Source organism: Nilaparvata lugens, chromosome 5 (genome assembly GCF_014356525.2).
Source record: "Nilaparvata lugens isolate BPH chromosome 5, ASM1435652v1, whole genome shotgun sequence".
Classification (NCBI taxonomy): Eukaryota; Metazoa; Arthropoda; class Insecta; order Hemiptera; family Delphacidae; genus Nilaparvata; species Nilaparvata lugens.
Window position 1 is genome coordinate 34,445,927 of NC_052508.1, and position 25,844 is coordinate 34,471,770.

A 25,844-nucleotide genomic window follows, 5' to 3' on the forward strand; every position below is an offset into this window, starting at 1 on the left:
TATTCAATTTGTAGTGAATTGATTCAGTTGTTTCCTTATGATTTTTAATTATCATTTAATTTCTAATTGTAATGTATATTATTATTTTTATGTAACTTGTCATCGTGGGTTAAATGGAAGAGGGGGCTTTTATTGCCTCAATTTCGCCCACATCACTTTTATTGTAAAGTGTAAATAAAAAATCCCTCAGGGCAGCTTTCATTATTATGAAAGTTAACGGGTGTGGCAAATCCGGGGATACCCGAGCAAGTGGTGAATGCACAGTAGTTATTAGTTGGCTTCAACATCAAGCACCAAGGTGATGGAAAGGGTGGCAGATGTCTCATCATCAACGTGTGCATCCACTGCGGGAGGAGATATACCTCTTGAAAAAAACTGGGGACCATCTGGCTCCGGATGGTAGCACCCTTCAAGGGCTCCTGCCTAGGGTTACTAGGTGAAAACCGGCCAACGGTCTCAAAGGCGGATGAGGAGAAATCCCAACGGCGGCGAGGGCGGAGGAGCCTAGGGAGTAAACCCAAATCAAACCGAGGGTAGGGTGGCCCAAAGCACCCAAAGAAGACATCGTTGGGCTAATCCCCCACACGTTGGAAGATTTGGATTCAGAGAAAAACATGTAGCCTCGGATTAGGACTGGAAAAACGGAATAAAAGGGAACGAAATTCTATCAGATTTGGAACATGGAACATTTGAACTCTTACAGGAAAATAAGTTGAGTTGATGGAGGAGATGAAAAATATAAAATTATTAAGGTGTTGGGTCTGAGTGAAACAAGAAGAAAGGGAGTAGGAGAGAGAGTATTGGATGGAGGATATGTCAGCAATTCCAGTAGGAAGAAGAGCTAGTGAGGGGAGGGGGGGTTGCTGTAGTCATGGATGAAGACACCAACACAAGAGTTAGAAGCTGGGAAGCTGTAAGTCCTAGAATAATCAGAGAAGATCTTGACCTAGAAGAGAAAATAAGCATAATTCAAGTGTATGGACCAACAGAAGATGCAAGTGTGGCAGGAAAAGATGACTTTTGGTTGCAACTGGATCGAGCAACCATCAAGGCTGAAGAATCAAGGAAGCTGGTGGTGATGGGAGATTTCAATGGAAGAGTTGGATTAAATGAAGACAGTGACTGATTGAATACTCATCACAACACAATCTTCACATCGGCAACACTTGGTTCATTCACAAAAGAATTCATAAGATCACATTCGTGGGAGAAGGTAGGGAGGCTGAGAGTATGATCGATTACATTCTGTATCAGGGCAACCTCAGGTATGGTGTCAAGGATGTTAGAGTCATCAGAGGAGCTGAACTTGGCACTGACCATAGGCTACTGGTGGCAGACACAGGGTTTGAAGAAGGGAAGATGGAACGGCAGAGAGCATACACGAGAATAAACCATGAAGAACTGAGGTGTATTGACAGCAGGGAAAGATATAGAATAGAGCTCTCAGCCCGCATTGAAAACATGCAGAATAGTGATAATGATGTTGATGACTTCTGGAATGGACTGAAAGATGCTATAATAGGTGCTGCTAAGGAAGTTTATGGTGAGAGACGGCTGGGAAGGTTCAAAAAGAGGACAAGATGGTGGACGGAGGAAGTTAAGATGAAAGTGAGAGAGGAAAAGAAAGCTTTCAGGAAGTATATGGAAACTAAAAGACAGCATGAATACAGAATATATGTGGAGAAAATAAATGATGCAAAAAGAATAGTAAAGTTAGCAAAAATGAAATCGTGGCAAGATTTTGGTCAAGATCTACAAGACAAGCATGGACAGAATAATGGACGGGCATTTTGGAAAGTTGTGAGATGTTTGAGAGGAAAATATGGGAAGCAAGTCAGAACAATAGTGGACGAAGAAGGAAGGTCGTTGTCACAAAAAGAGGAAGTACTAGATAGATGGAGAAGTTACTATGAGAATGAGTTTCAGATGGACAATGCCCAGGATGAGGACAATCGACATGAGTTTGAGCAAATAGGGAACGAAATAGATGGAATAACAAGTGCCATCAGCAGGGAGGAGGTAGTAGAATCCATTAAAGGACTGAAGGTTGAGAAGGCAGCAAGAGAGGATGGTATTGCACCAGAATTAATTAAATGGGGAGGGGATATCGTGGTAAATAAATTATTGGATTTGATCAACCACACATGGCTGCAAGAAAGAGTCCCTTTGCAGTGGAGAAAGAATATTATCATCCCAATTCATAAGAAGGGTCCCACCACGCAATGTGATAACTATAGAGCTGTATGCTTAACCCAGGTGGTCATGAGAATTTATACAAGCATACTCGAGAAAAGGCTGCGCAAAGTGGTGGAAGAAGATTTGGAAGATGAACAGGCAGCATTAAGACCAGGCAGACAAACTCAGGAGCATATCTCGTCCCTTAGAAGTAAATGTTCAAAATTTCTAGAGAAGGGAAGGAACGTATATTTGGCCTTTCTGGATTTGAAGGCTGCCTTTGACACAGTTCCAAGGAAACTAATATGGAATGTGCTCGATAAAAAAAGAGTACCCACTAAGCTAATTAAAGCTATTACTAGTAGTTCTGTGAACAGTAGACCTCACGCAGTATTCTCATCCACAAGTACCTGATTGAAACTATAGATTTTATGGAAATACAGCAATAGACTGGCTTCTCCACACATCTGTGTAATCACTTGTCAGCTGATTTATGATGAATAATTCTATAGTCTGATTTTTACTCTAATATTGGCGTATGAAGGAGGCTCCTTTTTCCTTTTATATTATCCATGAAATGCAAAATTTCCAAAAACCTTGTATATAAGTCGAGGAATGTCAGAGGAGTTTGCCATGGAAAAAGGTGTTAAACAGGGTGACAGCCTCAGCCCACTGCTGTTCATACTAGTAATGGATGAAATACACAAAATATGTAAGAGAAGGACACAAAATATGCTGGTGGGATACTGGAATATGAGACCAATTGGCACAAGAGCTCTCCTGTATGCTGATGATATTGTCCTTATTTGCGACACTAGAGAAAAATTACAACAGTCTGTAAATGAATGGGCAGAGGAGTTGAAATTGAGGCAAATGATGCTGAATGTGAAGAAAAGTAAGGTCATGGTTGTGTCGAAGGGAATGAGAGAAAATGTGCAAGTTATGGTGGATGGGGAGGAGATGGACCAGGTTGCGAAATATGACAGTGTTTTCAGTGGATGGGAAAATAGATAGGGAGGTGCTCAACAGAGTGAGAAAAGGATCTGCCGCCTATTATGCAACAAAAGATTGTACATTCGGAAAAAGAGAACTTGATAAAAAGATTAAGAATCAAATATATCGGACATTGAACCTATCTTGTTGTATGGAAGTGAAAGGTGGCCAATGAAATCATCTCATGAAAACAAGATAAGGACAGTAGAGATGAAGTGCCATAGAAAAACTGTTGGAAAGACAAGAAGGGATAGAGTAAGGAATACTAGAATAAGGGAAGAAGTGGGTATGAGAGATGTCAGTGAAAGGATAGAAATGAGGCAGTTGGGCTGGTATGGACATGTACAGCGAATGGGGGATAATTGCAAAAACAAAACAGTATGTTAATGTGAGAGTGCAAGGAAGGAGAGCAGTAGGACGTCCAAGGTATGTTATGAGGATCGGATTGAGGAGATAGGACGGAGAAGAGGAAATACTGTTCCAGAGATGAAGAGAATGGCGTTGGATAGGGAATCGTGGAGGATATGACTGAGGCTACCCCAACGCTCTGAAGGCATACTGGGCAGAGACAAAGAAGAAGAAGAAGTAAATAAAAGTCATTTATCTATCCATGTATCTATCTTTCTATCTATCTATCTATCTAGCTTATGTGGGCATTACCATCAGTATTATTACTATTCATTATTTTTACAAGAAAGCATTGATCGAGAGAGAAAAACTAAGAATACTCCTTGTACTATTTCTCTCCCAAATTTACATAACATTTTAAAAGTCCGAAATAGAGTGATAAATGATTTCACTCTTCTAAAATTTAGTCCATTTTATTATTTTGTGTGGCGAAAATAGCACCACGGACAAAAATGTGTTTCTGGCACTCAATCTTTTTGACCTCGAACTTGAAAACCGATTTCGAGCCGGAAAAGTCTCATTTCGGCCCTAGGTGCGAAATAATACACTATTCCAGACCGGTAGCTACTGTAATTTTCAAGACGAAATACGCGAAACTTGGTCCCGAAAAACAAGTTCCTTTAAGGTTTGAAGCAGATTTACTATGTTAAATGTACGACAAACATAACATATTTTTTTACAGAACTTGTAGAAAATTTAATTTTGGAGAGAAAGATGTGAAATAAGTTTATAATAGACAAACGCAACCTTAAAAAAATAATCCTTAATATTACATACAAAACATGAGGAATAGACAAAATCTGTTAAGCTCTCTACAAATTAATGTAATACTGTTTTTGGGTACCGGTCTGGAAACGGTTTTATTCAATTTTTCAGTTGATTTTACATAAATTACGCTAAATTGTAAATCTTATTAACAGCCAACAAATACCCATGGGGCTTCGTCTCAGCAGAGGAACTGAAAGTCGGACGAAATCTTTCACTTTGTATAACTTGGTAACAAAGCATTTTCGGATCTATGTTAATTAGAACTTATGGGCACCTTTTTTCAGAACACCCTGTAAATGATTGTGCAAAGTTTCAATTTCGTTGAACCACTACTAGAAAAACGTTAACCACTATTAAGAAAAAAAAACGCCGCAAAATGGCCGCTGTGTGAGTACCTGAAGACTTGCGGACAATTTAAATAGATATTTAGACATGTTTGTTACACAGGAACAATGTCCTAGAGCCTAGAGTATTGGTAGGCAGTTGGTAAACACAAGGTGGTGGGCCGCCACCTTTTGGCCGACTTTCAAGATTCTAACCATCCTAAAATTTCTAGTGCTAATCTGTAATATACGATTTCGTGTTTGAGACTTGCAAAGGAATGGTTTTAATCTTTATTTAAGATGTCAATATTCATATGTCTATGTATTTTTATAATAACAAGTTTAATGCTATTTAATTTCCTGTAAATGTATTGCTTTAAAAAGCTGCACTGATTTGTAAATGATGGGTGGATATAGTGGATCTGCTTTATTTTATCATAGATAACATTTATGCTATATTTTCTTCATGATTTTATTTAAACATGCTATTAAAATTGTGTAATATATTATGTGACAACATGATTCAAGTAGGTACCATATTGTGATAACTGGAGCCTGATTGACTTCTTAGTAACCACAAAAAAGTGTAAAATTATGTGGTCACTACTTCAATCAAAAATAGGTAGTGTCCCACTAGATTTTTTTAGTCAGAGCCGCCACTGCTAACTTATAGCTAAAACCGAAATACCAGGGAACTCAATATTATCAATTATTTAATATAGATATAAGGAATCACTTGTGCACTCAAGAAAGGTCTAGCGCATAGACGTCAAATTTATATTTTTAAGTTTTTAGAATCAAACTAAATTTTATAGATACTTGAAGAATTACGAGATGAGAGAATACAGATATTAAACTGACACTCACAACCGATTCGATGGTATTTGCGCCGATCTCCAACCTTTGATACTTGTTTCCACTGCTAAAATTTGAAACAAACAGAATATGTATTTCAAGTAAAACAGTTTTCATCAAAAACATTTTTAATATTATATTCACCAACATTTTGTTTGGAATTCATTAATTTTCTTGTGATAAATTTGAAATATGATCATACAATAAATCAACTACAATAGACCATATAACAATACAACCATGACCATACAACAAATAAACTACAATATACAACTCATATAGATGCAATATAAAACAAATAGAAATTATCCAATACTAATCATGACATGTACCTAATTCACTCACAATATCATTCAAAGATGAAAAATTCATTCAAAATAATAGTTTACAATACAGGTAGAAGGCGCTTATATACCTCAATTGCAAAATTCTAGTAATGAAAAAATTTTTAAATCAAGGAGGTCTTCTCTTATTAATCTGTAACTTAACTTCAAAAACTTAGAATATACAATACAGATATGAAACAATGAGACTGCCTCAATCCTTTAATCTACACTCTAGACAAAGAAAAAAATTACCATTTTTTTTGACTTTTCTGTCATTCTGATATTATGTTGTGGGTAAAATAAATGTTTGTCTATGTCTATGTGAAACACCACTGCCTTAGAGTGGCTAATTTTTATATAGTTAGATAATAACGTTTGTCACTTCTATTACTTATTGTATTTTTTCGTTAGGTATTATCCTTCATTCTCAAGTAAATTAATATCATTGATTTATATTTACTATAAGTATTCAGAATATTTTCTTATAATTTTAATTCAGTTTTATGATTTCAAGTTTGAGTTTTCAGTTTTATTCCCCTTCCTCCATTAACCCTATCAACATTTTTAGACCACATTATACCTCATATTCCTTTTTAAATACCCAAACTTTATTTAAATATAGGAAACTTTCCTCCTTATTTTAATGTTTAAAAGTTGGCATGTCATTCTATCTATTGTATTTTAATATTTGAGCCCTTGATTGCAAAAGTGGTGTAAGTCAAATTTTGTCATAATCTGGTTAATACCACCATTGAATAGCTTGTTATTCAAACTGTCTTGTGTAAAAGTGGTGTAAGTCTAGCTTCACTTTATTGCCACTAGAGACCAGTACAAGTCGGCTGTAGCAAACTGTTTTCAAATAGACATTTGTGCAAAAGTGGTGTAAGTCAGATTCAGAAAGCAGATTGCCATAATGTCTTCAGAAAGCTCGATTTCGGACATGGATGACTCCGATTTTGATAAGAACTACGTACCAAATGATGATTCATCATCTTCAGACCCAGATGCAGGTAAATAAATATTCTAATTACTGTAATCAACACCGTTATGAGTAAAAAAATGTATTAACAAAACTAACCTTACTTTTAAATAATGCCTTTTGTGTATTTTATATGATAACAAAGCATTACACTCAATTTGTGTGTCTAATATAGGCTATATTTATTATTGTAGATTAATTTCTATTCCAATAAGATTCTTCAATCATGAGCTGTGAATTAGAAATAACAGATATAAAATTTAAACTAGTAGGCTATGTTGTAGCTTCATCGACTTAATTACACCAGTTTTGCCCATAAAATTTCAAATGTTGTACTCTTATGCTAATTTCAAATGTTGAACTCTTATGCTTCCAGGTTCTGATGATATTACCAATGCAGAAACCAGCAGAAGACCAGAGACCAGCAGAAGCTGATAGCATTTCTGATGTTGATGTCAGTAGGCCCAAAAGAAGAAGAAATGAAACCAATTGGGTAAGAAATTTGAAGAAGACTAGAAGAAATTCGGGGATTGATGTTATCTTTGAGGACATTCAGTGTTCATGTAGGAATAAATGCCACACGAAGATACCAGAAGAGGCCAGGAAATCGTGTTTTAATCATTTTTGGACAATGGGAAATTTCTCTCAACAAAATACCTACATTTGTGGACTTGTTAAGAAAGTAGCTATTAAGCAAAGAAGACACCGTGATGGGAGTAAAGGGGACAAAAGTTGTACGAATAAGTATTTTTTGAACATCAATAATGAGAGCATTCTTGTTTGCAAGCAGTATTTTTTGAACACATTTAAAATATCCGATGGGAGAATGTCCAGAGCATTGAAAAAAGAAAAAGAAGGACACGTAGGTCAGGATCTGAGAGGAAAAGAACAGAGTGTAAATAAAACAAGTGCCATGAAAATAGATGAAGTGAGAAAACATATTCTGAGCTTTCCATCATACACCAGTCATTATACCAGGCAGCATAACCCAAATCGACGATACTTGGATCCAGAACTAAATGTAAGGAAAATGTACAACCTCTACGTAGAAAATTGCAACACTATTACTTCAAATCCAGTTAGTGAGACAGTTTATAGAAAAATTTTCAATGAAGAGAACTTACATTTTCATGCACCTCGGAAGGATACCTGTCAACAGTGCGACAAGTTCAAATTTCAATTATTGGCCTCTGCTGAAGAGTCAGATAAAAACTCCATCAAGATACAACACGAGCTACATCTACGCAAGGCAGAAAAAGCGAGAGAGAGTATGAAAGATGATGTTTCAATAGCCAATCAAAACAAGGACTACTGTGTTATTTCATTTGATCTCCAAAAGGCCCTCCCATTTCCGACTTTAACAACGTCAGTTGCTTATTATAAGAGGAACCTCTACTGCTACAATTTAGGAGTACACAATCTGAATACTGAAAAAGCTGAGATGTATGTTTGGGATGAGACCATTGCATCCCGGGGATCACAAGAAATAGCATCTTGCCTTACAAAGTTTATAAATTCTGAAATAAGGGAAAGAAGTCATCTTATTGCCTACAGTGACAGCTGCACCGGGCAGAATCGTAATATAAAATTAGCTTTAACATGGATGAAAGTTGTTTTGGATAATGAAAATAATATTTCTGTCATTGACCATAAATTCCTGGTGTCTGGTCACTCTTTCATGAAAAATGATTCCGACTTCGGAAATATTGAATCTGCAGCCAAAAATAAAACTCATTACATGCCATCTGACTGGATTGAAACCATTCGGAATTCTAGGAGAAAAAACAAGTTTAATGTTCATGTAATGAATCAAGATGAATTCAAGACTACAGTGCAGCTTGAAAAATCAATTATAAGAAAAAAGAAGAATGAAGAAGGCTTGCCAGTAAACTGGCTGAAAATTCAGTGGATGAGGTTCAGTAGTGACAGTCCATTAACCATGCTCTACAAAACCACCCTGGACACTCAAACACAGTTCAGTAAGATTGTATTTCCTGCAGCCAAAGACTCCAATAAGCAGCCTTTTTCAGCTATCAAGCAGAGGAGACTATTCAATGCTACCAGACCAGTAACCGAGCTAAAGAAGAGAGACATGCTAGATCTTCTACCCTTTATCCCCCCTGTTCATCACGAATTTTTCAAATCATTGAAAACGTCCAGGGAAACTGAAGACAACGGCCCACTTTTGGATTGTGGAGAGGAAGAACAGGAGGATGATGAAATTCGGTCATAAAATAATACATTGTAACACTTAAAAACTTTCATTTTTCCAATTCCATAATTTTTTTATTTCTCTATTCATATTGATTCATATGTTTATACTCACCATAATATCCTTAATGATATGTACCATTTATCTGAATAAAATGAACTTTTTATAGAAATCCAATATTTTTATTGATTTTCTACTGTCAGCATGGAAACCTATTACTATGATGATATTTGCGGGCAAAACTGGTGTAAGTCATCAATATAGAAGTAAGTCATTGAATTTCACTGATCATTCATAGCAAAAGTGGTGTAAGTCATTTTATTCATAAATAACTCAAAAAATAATAATTTCTTTGAAATAATAGTCATTGTATAAAAAAATACATATATTTTTGAACTGATGAAAAAAAATAGGTAGTTCTATTTCATTATATAACATTGTGGCTGACCTTAAACTTCAACTTTCAATTATGGATAACTGATATTTTTGACTTACACCACTTTTGCAATCAAGGGCTCATTTGTAGGCACCTGCTGTAAAATCTACTCAAGTTTAGTGGGACCAATTTTGTAATGCATTTTTATTAAATAATATAATTGAATGAATGGCATTATTTTAATACGGTACTAAACAAAGCTACGTGGAACTCAAACAATAACAAGTAGGAATATGGAATACAAGAATAGTAGTGAGATCATTCACAATAAAATAAAGGGAAGAGCCCTGAGCTATCATAATTGCATTATTAAAACAATATTTCGTTTGTAATCAGTTGAATTTTCTTATCATAAATTTGTAAAATTACTTATGCAACAGATAAACAAGAATATACTATACAACATACTATACATTATGAAGAAGATTTAATACTTATCAAAACTAAATCTACCAAATAACATGATTTTCAATCTAAGGAATGTGACATAATTATGAAATAGTCTGTTAAGATGGCTGAAAAATCTAGTAAGTTTCTCTCAGTACTTTAGAATTGCATACATGATAATCGTTTACAATTATTATTCTGGGGGGTCTTCCCCAAAACTGAACATACAAAACCGTGGTGATGTCTTGTCCAATATGCTTCCACTACACTTAAAATTTGTGCATTTCTTAAATATAAATGTCTCATACATCGTGAGATTCATCATAATATTGGATTATTCTGAAAAAGAAAAATAATTAATCAGTAACATTAATATTTCTCAACACTCGATCGCAAAACCCAGACTTATTATACTTGGAACTGATTGCAAAACAGCTGATTCTTGCATGCCGTGTGAAAAACAACAAAACGAATAACAAATCCTTAAAAATGTATGTCAGTAGCGTTTACAATGATATTATAGAGGTGATAAAAACTGCCAGTGAAAACCCGAAATTTACTACCTTACTCTTTTGTCATTTTCTTGAGCTATTCATTATTTCGAGTATGGCTGGTGTGTAAAATCTATTGCTGGATGCTTAGTCATTTTCAATAATTTATACATACAAATATAATTTCCCCCCTCTGAAATATGTATTCTAAGTTGGTGTCATCCTTGAATAATGACATACTGTATTCAGTTAATTAGATGGAACATCAATATTTCTCATGTTTAGGTATCACATCTCGAAAAGTTTGTTCGTCTTTCACAGTAACACTCTGACAATGCGTTAAGCTGCGTATAAACAGGGAAAGCAGGGACGAAAAGTCACTGATAGCCAGTGCTCATATAACGTCACATTCCACCAATAAATTCATTCTCTGACCAAGTAGAAATGGATGGAACGTGGCGTAATAAAAAGCAAATATACATGCAATAAGCATATTGGCTGCCAATAAACAGCTTACAGTGAGTCAGTCCGCCCTAGTTGAGATTCAGAGACTCATGGAATTGGATAACCAAAATTGAACAAATCTCTTTCCAGTTTGACTCTGGTTGATAAAAGTATAAACACCGAAGCGTTTATTCAACCATGCACAAGTTGTCAGAGTATAAATAAGTGTAATGCAAAGTTCAAAGAAAAGAATCATTTTTTAACTGATAAAATTGGAACCATGTCAATTTCTATTGAAACAATGGAGGCGGACAATAATGCCTTAAGGAATGATTTAATCGCACATAGGAACGAAGCTCATAAATGGAGGTCAATGAATGTGCCGCGTCAAATGAGTTAACTGGTAGAGTACACCTATGAGTACTATGAGTACACTAAATGAGTACACCTATTGAAGTGTACAACAGATTTTCATTGTTATCTGTAGATGAATCAGACTCACCCACGACTGTCCACAGATCTCCAGTAAAGCCACGGATCTGTAAATCACCGACATCTCGAAAACGTGATACTCAATTTCAATGATCTGTAATATCATTTGTATAATGGAATTTGTCATGTAAGTGATATCATTGAATAAAACTTGATTTGTGAACCGTGTCAAGTATATGAACGAGTTGCTTCTTCAATTTCTCGCGACTCACGACAGTGACAGAGTTGTCTTAAGCTCGGCGCATAATTTGAATAGACGACTAAATGCGGATGGTGTAATAAAATTATCTTCCGTTAGCCAAGGAAGGAGGCTAAACAATTCAATTTAAAAAAGGACTGATGCTCGAGTTACTAGTATTATGAAGCCTGGGGCACGTTTCAGTTCAGTTATTTCGGAGTGTGATAAGGAATGCGGATCCATGTCTCCGCTTGATCTCACTGTTCTGATTGGTGGTGCGAATGACTTTTCCAACAGCTCTGGAGAAGGCTACCTCGAAAGTATGGAAGCTCAACTTGAAATGCTGAAACATACTCGGGTTTTTGTTGTAAATATACCGTGCAGATATTATGATCTTCCTGTGTTTTCACCTATTAATAGAGCAATATCTCAGGCTACTGAAAAACTGAAGCAGCTTCTTAGTCGCTTTAATAATGTAGAATTATTCTATGTTTATGGCATAGGTAGGAGTTTTTATACTCGCTATGTTCTACATCTAAAAATCCATTGGAAAGAACATTGATGATAAAGATTCTTAATAGCTTTCGAAGTGTCGGGGTTGAGGTACAACATCGACAGAACTCTTTGGAAGGTAGTAATGAAGGTTGTGGTTTTTTAGGACTCTAGATTCAGTGAAAGATATTGCTTATAACATACCAATTGGAATAAGTTATTCTCGAAGGTTTTAGATATACAATACTTCTCAAAATCGTGGTGTTGACCTCAGTAATTTAGTGATTACTCCTTGTCAAAATTCGACGGAAAGAAAGATGAATTCAAGTATATGAAGAGATGAATCTCTCATTGATCACTATGATGATGCCTCAGTCATGTTTCAAAGTAATTCACCAAAATGTAAATTGTATTGCTAACAATATACATTTTTCAAATGATTTAATTGAGGATGAGAACCTAAATGTATTCGTTAATAACAGAGCATGGTCTTAGCAAGTATGAAATCGATTGTATTGTTTTGAATAATATGTTTCTTTTAACTAATTACTGTAGAGATCACATGATTAGAGGTGGTGTGGCCATTTATGTGAGTGAGTAGGTCAATCGACTCGATCATTCGAGAACTTTGGATGTGGAAAAAGTTGAGGAATTCTGTGGTGAGGGAAATATTGAGGCATGTGGGATAAGGTTCAGGATGAGAAACATGATTTTTGTTATTGCAGGAGTTTACCGTTCGCCAAATAATGATGCTAATATATTCTTTGAAAATTTCAAGTCGATGATAGCCCATAAGCCCATGAGTTGCTTGGGAGCATTGAATACAATATAATACTAGCGGGTGATTATAATAATATTCCTGAAGAAGGTTATATGGTTAGTGTTTTGCATACATGTATATCTGATCACACAGCTCAAGTATTCTCGGTATTTCATAAGGGAGATTTACGGGTACAAAAAAGAGTTCAACAGGTGCGCATGATTGTAATGAACTGAACATAGCATGTTTGAGACAGGCATTAATTGTTGAGAGCTGGAGGACTGTCTATGACCAATCCGATCCAGATCTACAATTATTTATGAATTTCTATAGGAATCTGCTCTATCATTTCAAGGTACATTGTCCGGTCAAAACAGTCAGCAAGAGATTAAATGATAATAGGCTAAGAAAACGTATGAAAGGTCAGTGGATGATTAAGGAGATGAATATAATGAGATCTCTTCTAGAGATAGCAAAACCAGAGTGAGTGAAGGAGTAGACATACACATACAACTACTTTAAAAAGTAAAGGAGCAATACAACAATAAGGTTGAAGAGGCAAAGAAGAAACATTTTAGTGAATATATACTTTCCTCTGCCAACAGATATAAGTCCAGCTGAGAGATTGTGAATAGACTTAGAAAGAGTAACAAAAAAAGACCAATGCCCACCGAAATTGAATATAATAATAAACTGATTACAGATTAGTCCAGGCGCTGGCTTACATTGAGCATACATACATGAGAGAGGCAGAGAATTTGACTTCGGATTATTGTTGGGGGGTCTTTAGTGTATATGAAACTCGATGTCGTCACGTCGCAGGGTGGTCGACAGCTGGGGGGGGGGAGGGGAGTAAGTTGTAAAAAACGCGCGTATAAAATCGCCTGTCCTGCAGTTACTATTCATAGTACAGCTTTTAATTTTTTCTCAATATCATGTACGCATAACTGGCTTTCAATGTGGTCCTCTACATTTTTGTGATAAACCGCACAGTTTTTCCGTAAAAAAAGTAAAATATCTCGAAAAATGTATTTTTTTTATTATGGACTTTTTGTTATTTCTCGAATATTCAAGTCGTTAGCCGACTTGGAGGAAAAAGTTCCCAATAAACGTTGTAGGCCGTTTCTTCCTAAATCCAATAATATATATAGTTTGATGGTTACGATCATAGATGCGGCGGTGGGAGGGGGATAAGTAGCACTGTAACGTTGCGGGGCGCGGTCCTCCCCCATGATAAATGAGCGTAGTGGCCTGTCTATCGCATCGCTCCTACTAGTTTATGCATTCAAATTATGTATTTCAGGAACGCTATCTTATGTATTTTCGGTCGCTGAACACGATTTTTCAACTCTCACGCCTCAATAATTGATAATTCTCATCATAATATACAAATTATCGTCAAAATTTCAAACTTCATCTCATTATCATTATTTATGATTACATTGTAATGATAAACCATCTTGTTAGGAATCCTATACAGGGTGATTCTTAATTATGGTAAAATAATTTAATACGAGATAGTAGAGGTAAAAATAAAGAAAAAATCTTATAAACATATATCCATAAACGCTTCGAAAGTTTTCGCCCGGAATTCAGTTCCTGTGGTGAAATACACCGATGCTAAATTGTTTGGGGACTAGTTTTTGAAAAACTTATGCAGGATTCATATGGAAAAATATCTGAAAAATTGAATAAAACTAGTCTGGAAGCTGTAGTGTGAGTAGTTTTTGAGAAAAAATTTGAAATATGCAAAAAATCTAAGTAGAAAAACACAAACTTTTACGTTTGATGCTCAACAACTTTCTCTAATAACCAGTAAACAAATAATTTTTCGCAATAAAGATTGTAGAGAATTTAATTCTGAAAAGAATTATGTAAGCTGTGTAAACTAAATTTGATTAAAAGTTGAATAAAATGTATTCTTATGTAGTAAATTACACCACAAAAATTTGCTGTTTTATGAGGAGAGAACTAATAACTCATAGGTTGTAGCTGATTGCAAATAAAATATTCGGTTTTTTATGAAAAGTTTTATTTTTATATGAAAGTAACATATCGAAATGACATTATACTTATACCAGAAGACTAAAGATGATGTTCAAAGTGACCTCCGTTGTTCTGAATGCATATGTTCAGACGTCTTCTCATCGATTGTAGGACCCGTTCAAATATTCCAGGAATCTGCTTTATCATTCCTATTCCGTTCAAAATCCTTAATCGGAGTACTGTATACTGAGGTTTTCAAGTGTCCTCAAAGATAAAAATCCAAAAGATTTAAGTCTGGTGACCTAGCTTGCCATGGTACTGGCCCACCTCGGCCTATCCATTGATTTGAAAAGCTGTGATTCAGGTGTTCACGAACAGCAACACTGAAGTGGACTGGAGCTCCATCATGCATAATCCAAATGTTTTGGCGCAACTGAAGAGGTACGTCTTCAAATAAGATAAATAGCTCCTCTCTCAAAAAGTTCAAGTAGATTATGCCATTAAGCCTGGGAGGAAGCTCGAACAGAAGTAGATGATCTCCTATGATTCCTGCCCAAATGTTTACTGAAAACTGATGTTGTGGAGGATTAGGATTGATGGCATGAGGATTCTCATCTGCCCAAATATTTTGATTGTGGACGTTAACGATAGCTGTTCTTGTAAAGTGTGCCTCGTCGGTGAAAAGTTTGGGTTAATTTTTTACAATCAAAAATGTTATAATTTCTTCAGCATTATTTAGTTCATTTGTTTATTTTCAATCACCTACCGTATTAAATTAGGTTTTTGGTAGGTGAGAATATTGATACTAATGGGTACGCATAATAATACCATAACTGCAAAACAAAATATTGAAACCAAAGACCTTAAAGCTGCGATAAGACCAAAGTTATTAACAAAATGTTAATAACTCAATCCTTATAGATTATATTAGATTGAACATAACTTATCATACACATGATGAAGATGTGTGTTTGTCAACTTCCGTTCAATCTAATAGAATCTATAAGGATTAAATTATTAACATTTTATCAATAACTTTGGTGTAAACCCAGCTTAAAGATGCATACCTCTTTTAGGTATTTGATTAAAACTATATACCTTATAGAAATACATTAATAGACTGGCTTCTCCACACATATGTGTAATCACTTGTCAGATGATTTATGATGAATGATTCTATAGTCTGATTTTTACTCTAATATTGGCGTATGAAGGAGGCTCCTTTTTCCTTTTATATTATCCTTGAGATGCAAAATTTCCAAAACCCTTGTATATACGTCGACGCGCAATTAAAAAAGGAACATACCTGTCAAATTTCATGAAAATCTATTACCGCGTTTTGCCGTAAATGCGCAACATATAAACATATAAACATTTAAACATTAAAGAGAAATGCCAAACCGTCGACTTGAATCTTAGACCTCACTTCGCTCGGTCAAAAAAACAGCTGTTTTGGAGCAGCTGTTATTTAAATCCATGTTTTATTTGCAATCAGCTACAACCTATAAGTTATTAGTTCTCTCCTCATAAACAGCAAATTTTTGTGGTGTAATGTACTACATAAGAATACATTTTATTCAACCTTTAATCAAATTTAGTTTAGACAGCTTACATAATTATTTTCAGAATTAAATTCTCTACAATTTTTATTGCGAAAAATTATTTGTTTACTGGTCATTAAAGAAAGTTATTCCTTATGTGAATAAGAGAATAGAACTTATGTGAATGAGAGAATAATTAAAATGAAAGTAACCACGGAAGGTCGAAACACAGAGATTATAAAAGTGTATGCACCACAGACAGGGTGTGATGATGCAGAAAAAACACAATTCCAAAACGATCTTGAGCAGGAACTAACAAGGGATAACATCCTAATAATAGGAGATCTGAACGCACAAGTGGGAGAGGACAGAAGAGGATTCGAAACTGTGTTGGGACCATTCGGGTATGGACGGCGAAATACAGAAGGCGAACAGCTGTTGGATCTGTGCATCCGAAATAATCTCATTATAAAAAACTCCTGGTTCAAAAAGAGATTGGCGCATAAGATTACGAGATACAGCTGGAACGGTGAACAGAAGACACTCATTGATTATGTGATAGCGGATAGGGAGGCCGGGAAAAGTGTAATTGATGTTAAGGTGATACCGAGCGAGAACCTGGACAGCGACCACCGACTACTGGTAACGGAGCTGAAACATCATATTGTGAAGGAAGTCAGGAACAGGAAAATGCCAAGAATCAAAACCTGGGAACTGGATAAGGTGGAGAAAAGAACGGAATTCAGAGCCAGGATCGTGGAACAGTTACCAAGAGGTGCAATAGGAGATGTGGAAGCAGAATGGAACACCTTTAAAACATGTCTAGTCGAAACTGCAACCAAAGTATGTGGGAAAACTAGTGAAAAAGTTAGAGATAAAGAAACTAAGTGGTGGAATGATAGAGTTAGGATAGCTATAAAAGATAGAAATAAGGCGAGAAGAGCGAGAGACAAAGAGAAACAGAAGACAAATAAGTGTGACCAACTAGTCAATGAATTGGAGGCGGTCTATAGAGAAAAGAAATTGAGTGCAAAGAGAAGGAGGTGTGCTGGAGGGTGTTTACTGACAGGATAGAAGAGGATAGTAAGGGAAATATGAAACTTCTGTACAAGATCAAGAACAAGAGAAAAAATACAGAGTGTATAGGAGCAATAGAAAGAGAAAATGGAGAACTAGTCAGAGGAGAGGACGAGATAAGAGAGGAGATGAGGAAATACTTCGAACTGCTTTATAACGGGACGGTGAAAAAGATGGTACGGATAAGGAAACCAGTGGATGAACACCAGAGAAATCAAGAGCCACCGATAACATGGAGAGAAACAGAACTAGCCCTGAAGGGTATGAGCAAAAATAAAGCTGCAGGAATGGACCAGGTGAGTGCTGACATGATCAAGGCGGCTGGGATACCTGGTTTGCAGTGGCTCCACAGAGTCATCAACAAGGTGTGGCAGGAGAACAAAATACCAAAGGATTGGACAAGGGGAATGATCATACCAATATTTAAGAAGGGAAGCAGACGGAAGTGTGGGAATTACAGAGGGATAACCCTGCTCTCGCATGGGTTGAAGATTACAGAAAGGATAATTGAAGGGAGACTGAGGGCGGTAATTGAACCTCAACTGGAGGAAGAACAGTATGGATTCAGAAAGAACAGAGCCACTACTGACTTGATATTCACAGTGAGGATGCTGATGGAGAAACACTGGGAAATTGGGAAGGACATGATACTGGTCTTCATAGATATAGAAAAGGCGTTTGACAGTGTGCTAAGAAAGAAGATATGGGAGTGCCTAGAAAACAGAAGAGTGAGAGACACCCTTATAGAGAAGGTTAGAACTTTATACCTGGAGTGTGAGAGCTGTGTGCAAATAGGAAAGGGAACATCAAGATGGTTTCAAACATTCAACGGCGTACAACAGGGCAGTTCATTGTCACCACTACTTTTTATTGCTGTAATGGACCAGATAATGAAAAACATCAAAGGAAAACTGAGAAAGTTTCAAGCATATGCATTCGCCGATGATGTTGTCATATGGGGAAACACAGAACAGGAAGCACAGCAGCAATTGGACCTATGGTATCAAGAGTTCAAAGAGTTTGGTATGAAAATCAGTAAGAGCAAGACAGTGGTACTGAAAGTGAGTAGAGACAACCGCCCATGCACCATCACACTAGAAGGACAGAGAGTTGAGAGTGTGGAAGATTTTAGCTATCTGGGTAGCATGTTGGACAGAGAGGGCAGAAACGACAAGGAAGTAATAAACAGAGTACGGAAGGGAGCCCAATTTTACCAACAAGTAAGGACACTTCTGTGGAATAAGGAAATACCACTCAAGACCAAACAAACTCTTTACAGTAGCTACTATGTGCCGATTGCCAGCTACAGCTTGGAGGCCTGTACCACAAATAGGAGAGAGGAGAGCAGGCTGCAGGCGGGGGAGATGAAGTTCTTGCGGACATGCGTGCAGAAAACGAGGAGAGATAGAGTGAGGAACGACGAAATAAGGAAGGAGGTGGAGCAGAGGGAGACCCTATTGACCCACATTTCGAATGCAAGGCTGAGGTGGTACGGACATGTGGAAAGAATGGAGAATACTAGAACGGCGAAGGTGTGGCTACACGGAGAGGTGGAGGGAAGACGACCTAGAGGAAGACCACGAAGAAGATGGCGAGACCAGGTTAGGCGTGAGATCCAAGAGAGAGGACTGGACTGGAGGAGGTTGGAGGAGGAGAGGAGCTACTTGGACAGACAGACATGGCGAGGCATCGTAAACCGCACCCGGGCAACTGGAGACGGAGATCGATAATGATGATGAAAGAAAGTTATTGTGCATAAAACGTTAAAGTGTGTTTTTCTACTTAGATTTTTTGCATATTTCAACTTTTTTCTCAAAAACTACTCTCACTACAGCTTCCAGACTAGTTTTATTCAATTTTTTAGATATTTTTCCATATGAATCCAGCATAAGTTTTTCAAAAACTAGACCTCAAACAATTCAGCATTGGTGTATTTCACCAGAGGAACTGAATTCCGGGCGAGAACTTTCACCCCATATAGCTCGCTAATGAAGCGTTTATGGATGTATGTTTGTAAGAACTTTTTTTCTTATTTTTACCTCTTCTATCACGTATAATAAAGAATCACCATAATTAAGAATCACCCTGTATATGTGTTTCTCAGTCGATAAAAAACTAATATCCCATAAAGAGGAAATAATTATTCGATTTAGTTCAATGATCACTTTGGAATTGCAAAAGTAAAGTAATGGAGTAAGTTAAACAAATAATATAGGCTACCCCATATAGAGCACCGTGTAACAGGAGTAAAATTTTCTTAATATAAATTCACAGTTGAAGCACAAATAATGCCAATTACTTCCATGTGATATGACTAAATATTTGATTACAAATGAAATAATACTCTAAAGCTGCGTTTACACCAAAGATATGTTAATAACTCAATCTTTATAGATTCTATTAGATTGAACATAACTTATCATACACATGATGAACATATGTGTTTGTCAAGTTCCGTTCAATCTTCTAGAATCTATAAGGATTAAGCTATAAACATTTTGTTAATAACTTTGGTGTAAACCCAGCTTTACCAACTGATTTCTGTAACTTATATCTACGAATAGATACTTTTCATCTGGCTGAGTTTGACTGATTGTCTTGGGGTGGTACTTGAATGGTAGTGGAATAGGAGATATTTTTGTTGAATCTGAAATATTTGGAGAGAATACTGTTGGAAATCTATTGAGGGGAGATCAGTATAATTAAGGTGTGAGAGCAAGCAATCAATTCAATGAAACAACTACAAGAAGGACTCATGAATGGTTCAAATATGAGAGATTGTCAAAGTATATTTGTAAGAAGTCAGGAGCTATTTGTGTAGATTTTTTAAAATCACAATGCAAAATCAATGACTACTTGAAATTTATGACTGATTATTGTAACATAGTTTGAATTATCTTAGATTGTATTCATGCTCATAAGGAAGGACTCTGGTATTGCACATAGAAACTGCACGAGAAAAGATTCCATACTTTTTTCATTCAATCACGCAAACTATGATATGGAGTCTGTGTTATATCTAGAAAATATGAAAAAAATACCCACAGAAGTAGAAAATCATTTCCAATAAGGAAACATTAACTCTATACAGTCAATACATTGACTCTCTGTCAAATGAAACCTTGAAAATTCAACAATGTGACAACCGATCATGCTTTGGAGCAAACCCTCATTCGATCATCTAAAACTCATAGGTGAGTGATTGAAATAGCTAGTTCTTCAAAGGCTTTCCTAAAATGGCTGCTACTGCAAAATAAATCTTCCATCGAAGATATTCTGTTCAAGTATGTTGACATCATTATGGATATCACTGGAGATTGTGAAGAAAGTCATCGAAGGAAGTAAAACAAGAATGATGAGAGATGAGAATGATTTCCAGAAGCATAACCTTCTCACGAGAGCATAACATTTTTCTTCAAGACTCTCATGGACAACAGAATCTGCATAATGTTATCAATGGTCTGGAAGCTAGTGAAGAAGTGTGTGATTCTCTTTTGAACGTAGAAAGAAATAGTTATTCGGTCTCCAACGATTTTTATCTGAACATAGTAAATGTAAAAGTGTATTCTCACCTATAAAAAGAAACAGAGTTCTGTCATTCTCCACGATGATATGAAACAAAAAATCCTAGTCTTAGTTCATTCTAGAGCAAAAAGATCTGATCTCTGTATTTTTATTAAGTAGCTGTTTAAAGATAATTCAGCATTTAAGTTTTAGTGCAGCATTCATTTCTACAATAACCGCAATCTCTGTCAACATCTGATGGATATTTGAAAAAACGCTTAATCTCACTTGGCCCATGAAATTGTAAGTGAAACTAGTTGTGGATTTGACTAAATCTCTAAGACAAATTCGCATAATGATGACATGGCTCTCCTGAATTAAACTCCTACTTCACTTTTCAAAACTCCAATACGCTGCAAGATTATGGAAACTTTGTGATGAGAAGAGTTATGAAAAATCTCAATGAAGATGGAGTGATACAGGTGGACATAGCTTTACATGTCTATGGTCTAAATTCAAACAATGGTAGTGAACATACTAGAAGCAGCAGAGTAAAAAAATAACTCCAATAATATGCTCTCCAAACCATCAAGACTTGATTTCTAAATCTGTGGCAGAGATTTATTAATGTGACAAGCAATAATCTATAAAGGAATAATCCATACGTTAGCTACGTGAAGGAATACTTGCATTCATTCATTTGTGGATAAAATTATAAATCACATAAATATGTTTGGGAAAGAATAACAGGCATGTCCCAAAACTATTCTATTCCCAAATTTTGATAGTGAATAACTTGTTACCATTTCAAAACAGTCTGAACGAGAATACCATAATGGATGAATCAATCAAAAGTTAGTGAAATACCATTATAATAATACTGTTAAAAATAATTTGAATGAATATTTATTTTGATTTGATATTTAAATTTGATTTTGATACATATCTATTATTATATTGGATATAATTTCTCGAAAGTTCACGATAAACTGAAGATTCACGAAAGATTAACATTTTCATACTAAACATAATTATTATGATAATGAATGAATGATGAATTCAATTTCCACCATAAAGAACTAAGAAATTCCACAAACATTTCTTGGAAAATAACTGACTAATATATAAAGTAAGCGTGGCCAGTGTGTATGTAATTAATAAAATAATTTAGCCTGCAGCGCATCACAATAAATTAATTTGAAATGAAAACAATAAAACATAAACACATATAAGTATTATCATTATTCTATCTTAATATATTTCTTGTAACCCAAGTTTCGTTCATTTCAGTCATTTCTTAGTTTCCTTGCAGAATGAGATGAAGTTTGTAATTTTGACGATAATTTGTATATTATGATGAGAATTATCAATTATTGAGGCTTGAGAGTTGAAAAATCGTTTTCAGCGATCGAAAATACAAAAGAAAGCGTTCCTGAAATACATAATTTGAATGCGTAGACTAGTAGGAGCGATGCGATAGACAGGCCACTACGCGCATTAATCATGGGGGAGGACCGCGACGCAGCGTAACAGTGCTACTTATCCCCCTCCCACCGCCGCATCTATGATCGTAACCCCCAAACTATTATATATCATTGGATTCAGGAAGAAACGGCCTACAACGTTTATTGAGAACCTTTTTCTCTAAGTCGGCTAACGACTTAAATATTCAAGAAATAACAGAAAGTCCATAATAAAAAATACATTTTTCTAGATATTTTATTTTTTACGGAAAAACCACGCGGTTTATCACAAAAATGTAGAGGCCACATTGAAAGCCAGTTATGTGTACATAATATTGAGAAAAAATTTCAATATGGTTTTGTAACCGGAGGAGGTATCTATAACCAATACCCACACCTGACATCATTGTAACGGGTGGAGGAATTAATAACACTACCCCACACCTGACATCATTTGTAACGGTGGGAGGCCATGGGGACCTTGTTAGAACCCCATTTTGTAACAAGGAAAAATATAATAATTGCTTTTAAAATCTCTACTCAACTATTGACCTGTTTAAACTATTTGAATCCACGGTTGGGAGCTTTAGATGGATTCGTTCATGCAAATGCCAAGATCTTCACTATTGTTTAACAACACCTGTTTTAGCAACTAAGTAACTTATCACGAGCCAGGAACGTAAAATAAAAGATTTTGTAGAATTGCTACTGACATTAATTTATTAGTTGTCTTCAAACATAAAATTATCGGTCATGTTTGAAATTCTGTTACATCCAACAATAATCTTCACTGTAAACAATCCGGCTATTGTTTATTCAATCACTTCTTGTTTCAAAATTATAACATAAAAAATAATTCCAAAAATAATATTTCTCAATTCAAGACTTTATCGCAATGATTCATAATTAATATTTAGACAAGAATTTGCTAACTCACACTACAATAAAATCATGTCCTCGGTCAATTTTTCTGGTCAATCTATTTGAGCATAGTAAAATAAGTTTGGCACTCACCATGGAATCGAACATTTAACAAATAAATCGGCACTCACAATCACTCACGTTTACATTTTAACTACGGTACTATTTTTCACACTACATGCTTTTAATTTATACAAAATAAAAATAATAAGGATATTTTCAATCTAAATAGGCCGAAGCCTAATTTAGAGGCCGAGATTTGTTATGTGACTACATCTTCTCGCGGTGACGACTCGTTTAGAACTGCCGCTCTTCCACTCAAATTTTCCAATTTTGCAAGAAAACACATGGAGCGCCCGGCCTAATTTCAGGTTGAAAAATCGTGGGGTCGCAAGGTTCAAATACATTTCTAAATACGTTTGCATTAATTTCATTACGAAATCCAAGCCAGTACTATGGGAATGCTAGAAGACTGCAATAATTTGGATGAATAAGAAGCAAGATAGCAAATCTTTTATGGCGACGCAAAATCTAGGTCCTTACTTGGTATATGAATACATTCTTTAAATATCAAAAACAAGGTTCACTAGAGTTCATATTGGAAAAATTTGGTTTAATTTTGATCAGTTCAACAACCCGAAAGAAAGGCACATAAAAACTATAATTCAAATCTCTCAATATTCACCATATTACAGTTTTATGAGGGGAAAGTCAACAATCACTGCAGCGGTAAATTTTCATGTCATTAGCTTTGATTATAAGTAGTATCGCCCTTTTCAACCCACCATAACACTTGGTGAAACGAACATTGAAAGTTTTACTGTTGTGAACATGTTAGGTTTGTCATTAGATTCCAAGCTTGATTGGGGAGATCATGATTGTGAACAAGATATCATTAAAATTGAGTAGGTCACTTTTTGCATTTAGAAATATTGTTATACGGGTGCCTAAAACAACAGCCAACAGTGTCTACTACGCACTGATTGCTTATGGCATTGAATTATGGAGGAGTACCTCGAAGCAAAACATTCAAGGAATTTTTGTTTTGCAAAAGTCCGCAATTAGATACCTGGAGGGGCTCAAATTTCCACATACATGTCGGGAGTCTTTCAGTAGCCTAAGTATTTTAACTGTTCTAACATTGTACATTTTCAAATCAATATTACATGTGAAAAATGGGTTTGAATTCATTCCAAGTTAACTCAGATATTCATGCTTACAACACTCGGGGAAGGAATAAGATTTCAGTTGAGAGACAAAGGCTGAGTGTATTTCAGAAAACACCTACTTACTGGGGACAAAGGTTTTTGCTAAACTTCCAGCTGACTTGAGAGGTATTTTTGAGGAAAATCAATTCAATCAAAACTATATACTTTTCTTAGTAAGAAGGCTTTCTATGATATTGACGAATTCTTGTTAGAGTGAGAAAAATTTTTATAATAAATTTGCAATTTCATGAAATTGTTAAATGTTATTAGTTTTATTTTATGACTGATATTTTCTGTTAGTGCAATAATTTATCTGTGACGTTCTTTAACTGTATAACTTGAGTGGGAGGAGACTGTCTAGCTGGGCCAATGGCAGGCGTTAACAAAATTGGGATAAAAGTGGGGTGTACAAACTTAAATGTGGTGATTGTAATACTTGTTATGTGGGTCAAACTGGTAGAAGTTTCAAAAGTAGAATTAAAGAACACATCAGAGATTGGAATAAACAAAATGGGGAATCTAACTTTGCAGAACATTTGATAACAAATAATTACAAGTTCACAGTTGAGGAGAATGTTGAGTTTCTGCATGTTAATAGCAAAGACAGATCTTTGAATATTCTAGAGGCTTTAGAAATAACAAGAGTAATTAACGAAAATTCCCAGTATAGTTTAAATGACCAGATTCATTTCAACCAGTACAACACTACGAATTTAGTTTTATCATAACATTGTAAGCATACACTTATTAGTCAATAGTTTTTCCATTTACATATTTGTTTTATTATATTTCACACTTGTTTATTTGGTTCTTATTTCGCACTGGAAGTAAAGTTTGTTATCATGGCGAGTCTGTTGCTTAAGCCGCCATTTTGTGACATCGTTGAGTGGGAGGAGACTGTCTAACTGGGCCAATGGCAGGCGTTCATGCCCTTGACCAATAGCAGTACTCGCCTACTAGTATAAATTCTGCTGCTCTTGTATTTAGTTTTAGTTTATCAGATATTGACATTGTTGTAATAACCGAAACCGGTCTTTCTCAGTATGAATAAATCTGTGGTTTTTGACAATTTCTTAGTCTTTTTCATTCAATATGAATAATTACCACAATATCAACTTCTCAACTACGAAAAAAAGCTTCAATAAGTCTCAGTTTTGGTTTGAACTGTCCTCCTTAATCCCTGAAATAACTTAATAACTTATCCTATCACAGTGGTATTGAGCAAGTCTGTGAGGAGCAATTCTTTATTGATTGATATTATAAGTATACATCATATACAGGGTGATTCATAATTATGGTAAAATATTTCAATACGTGATAGTAGAGGTAAAAATAAGAAAATAAGTTCATATAAACATATATCCACAAACGCTTCATTAGCGAGCTATACAGGGTGAAAGATTTCCCCGGAATTCAGTTCCTCTG

At 35.5% G+C, this 25,844-nt stretch overlaps 3 protein-coding genes across 7 annotated transcripts in view; 2 read left to right on the plus strand and 1 right to left on the minus strand.

The window, feature by feature from the left end:
• Window positions 1–1,230: 1,230 nt before the first annotated feature.
• LOC120351601 lies at window positions 1,231–3,189 on the plus strand. The gene is made up of 2 exons (XM_039429458.1): window positions 1,231–2,071; window positions 3,029–3,189. Exons 1-2 carry the CDS (start codon window positions 1,231–1,233, stop codon window positions 3,187–3,189), a joined length of 1,002 nt encoding a protein of 333 aa, XP_039285392.1.
• Window positions 3,190–5,096: 1,907 nt separating this feature from the next.
• Window positions 5,097–25,844, minus strand: part of LOC111047095 — a 98,659-nt gene continuing 77,911 nt past the window's right edge. For 2 of the 5 annotated variants that reach the window (XM_022332759.2, XM_039428251.1), the window contains one exon: window positions 5,633–10,201. The gene's annotated coding sequence lies outside the window, so the exon portion shown is untranslated. Of the gene's footprint in view, window positions 5,590–5,632; window positions 10,202–11,299; window positions 11,384–25,844 lie in introns of those variants that run through there. The other 3 variants (XR_005571325.1, XM_039428249.1, XM_039428248.1) reach the window with 3 other exon arrangements.
• Window positions 16,448–17,320, plus strand: LOC111047087. The gene has a single exon (XM_022332753.1). It carries the CDS (start codon window positions 16,448–16,450, stop codon window positions 17,318–17,320), a length of 873 nt encoding a protein of 290 aa, XP_022188445.1.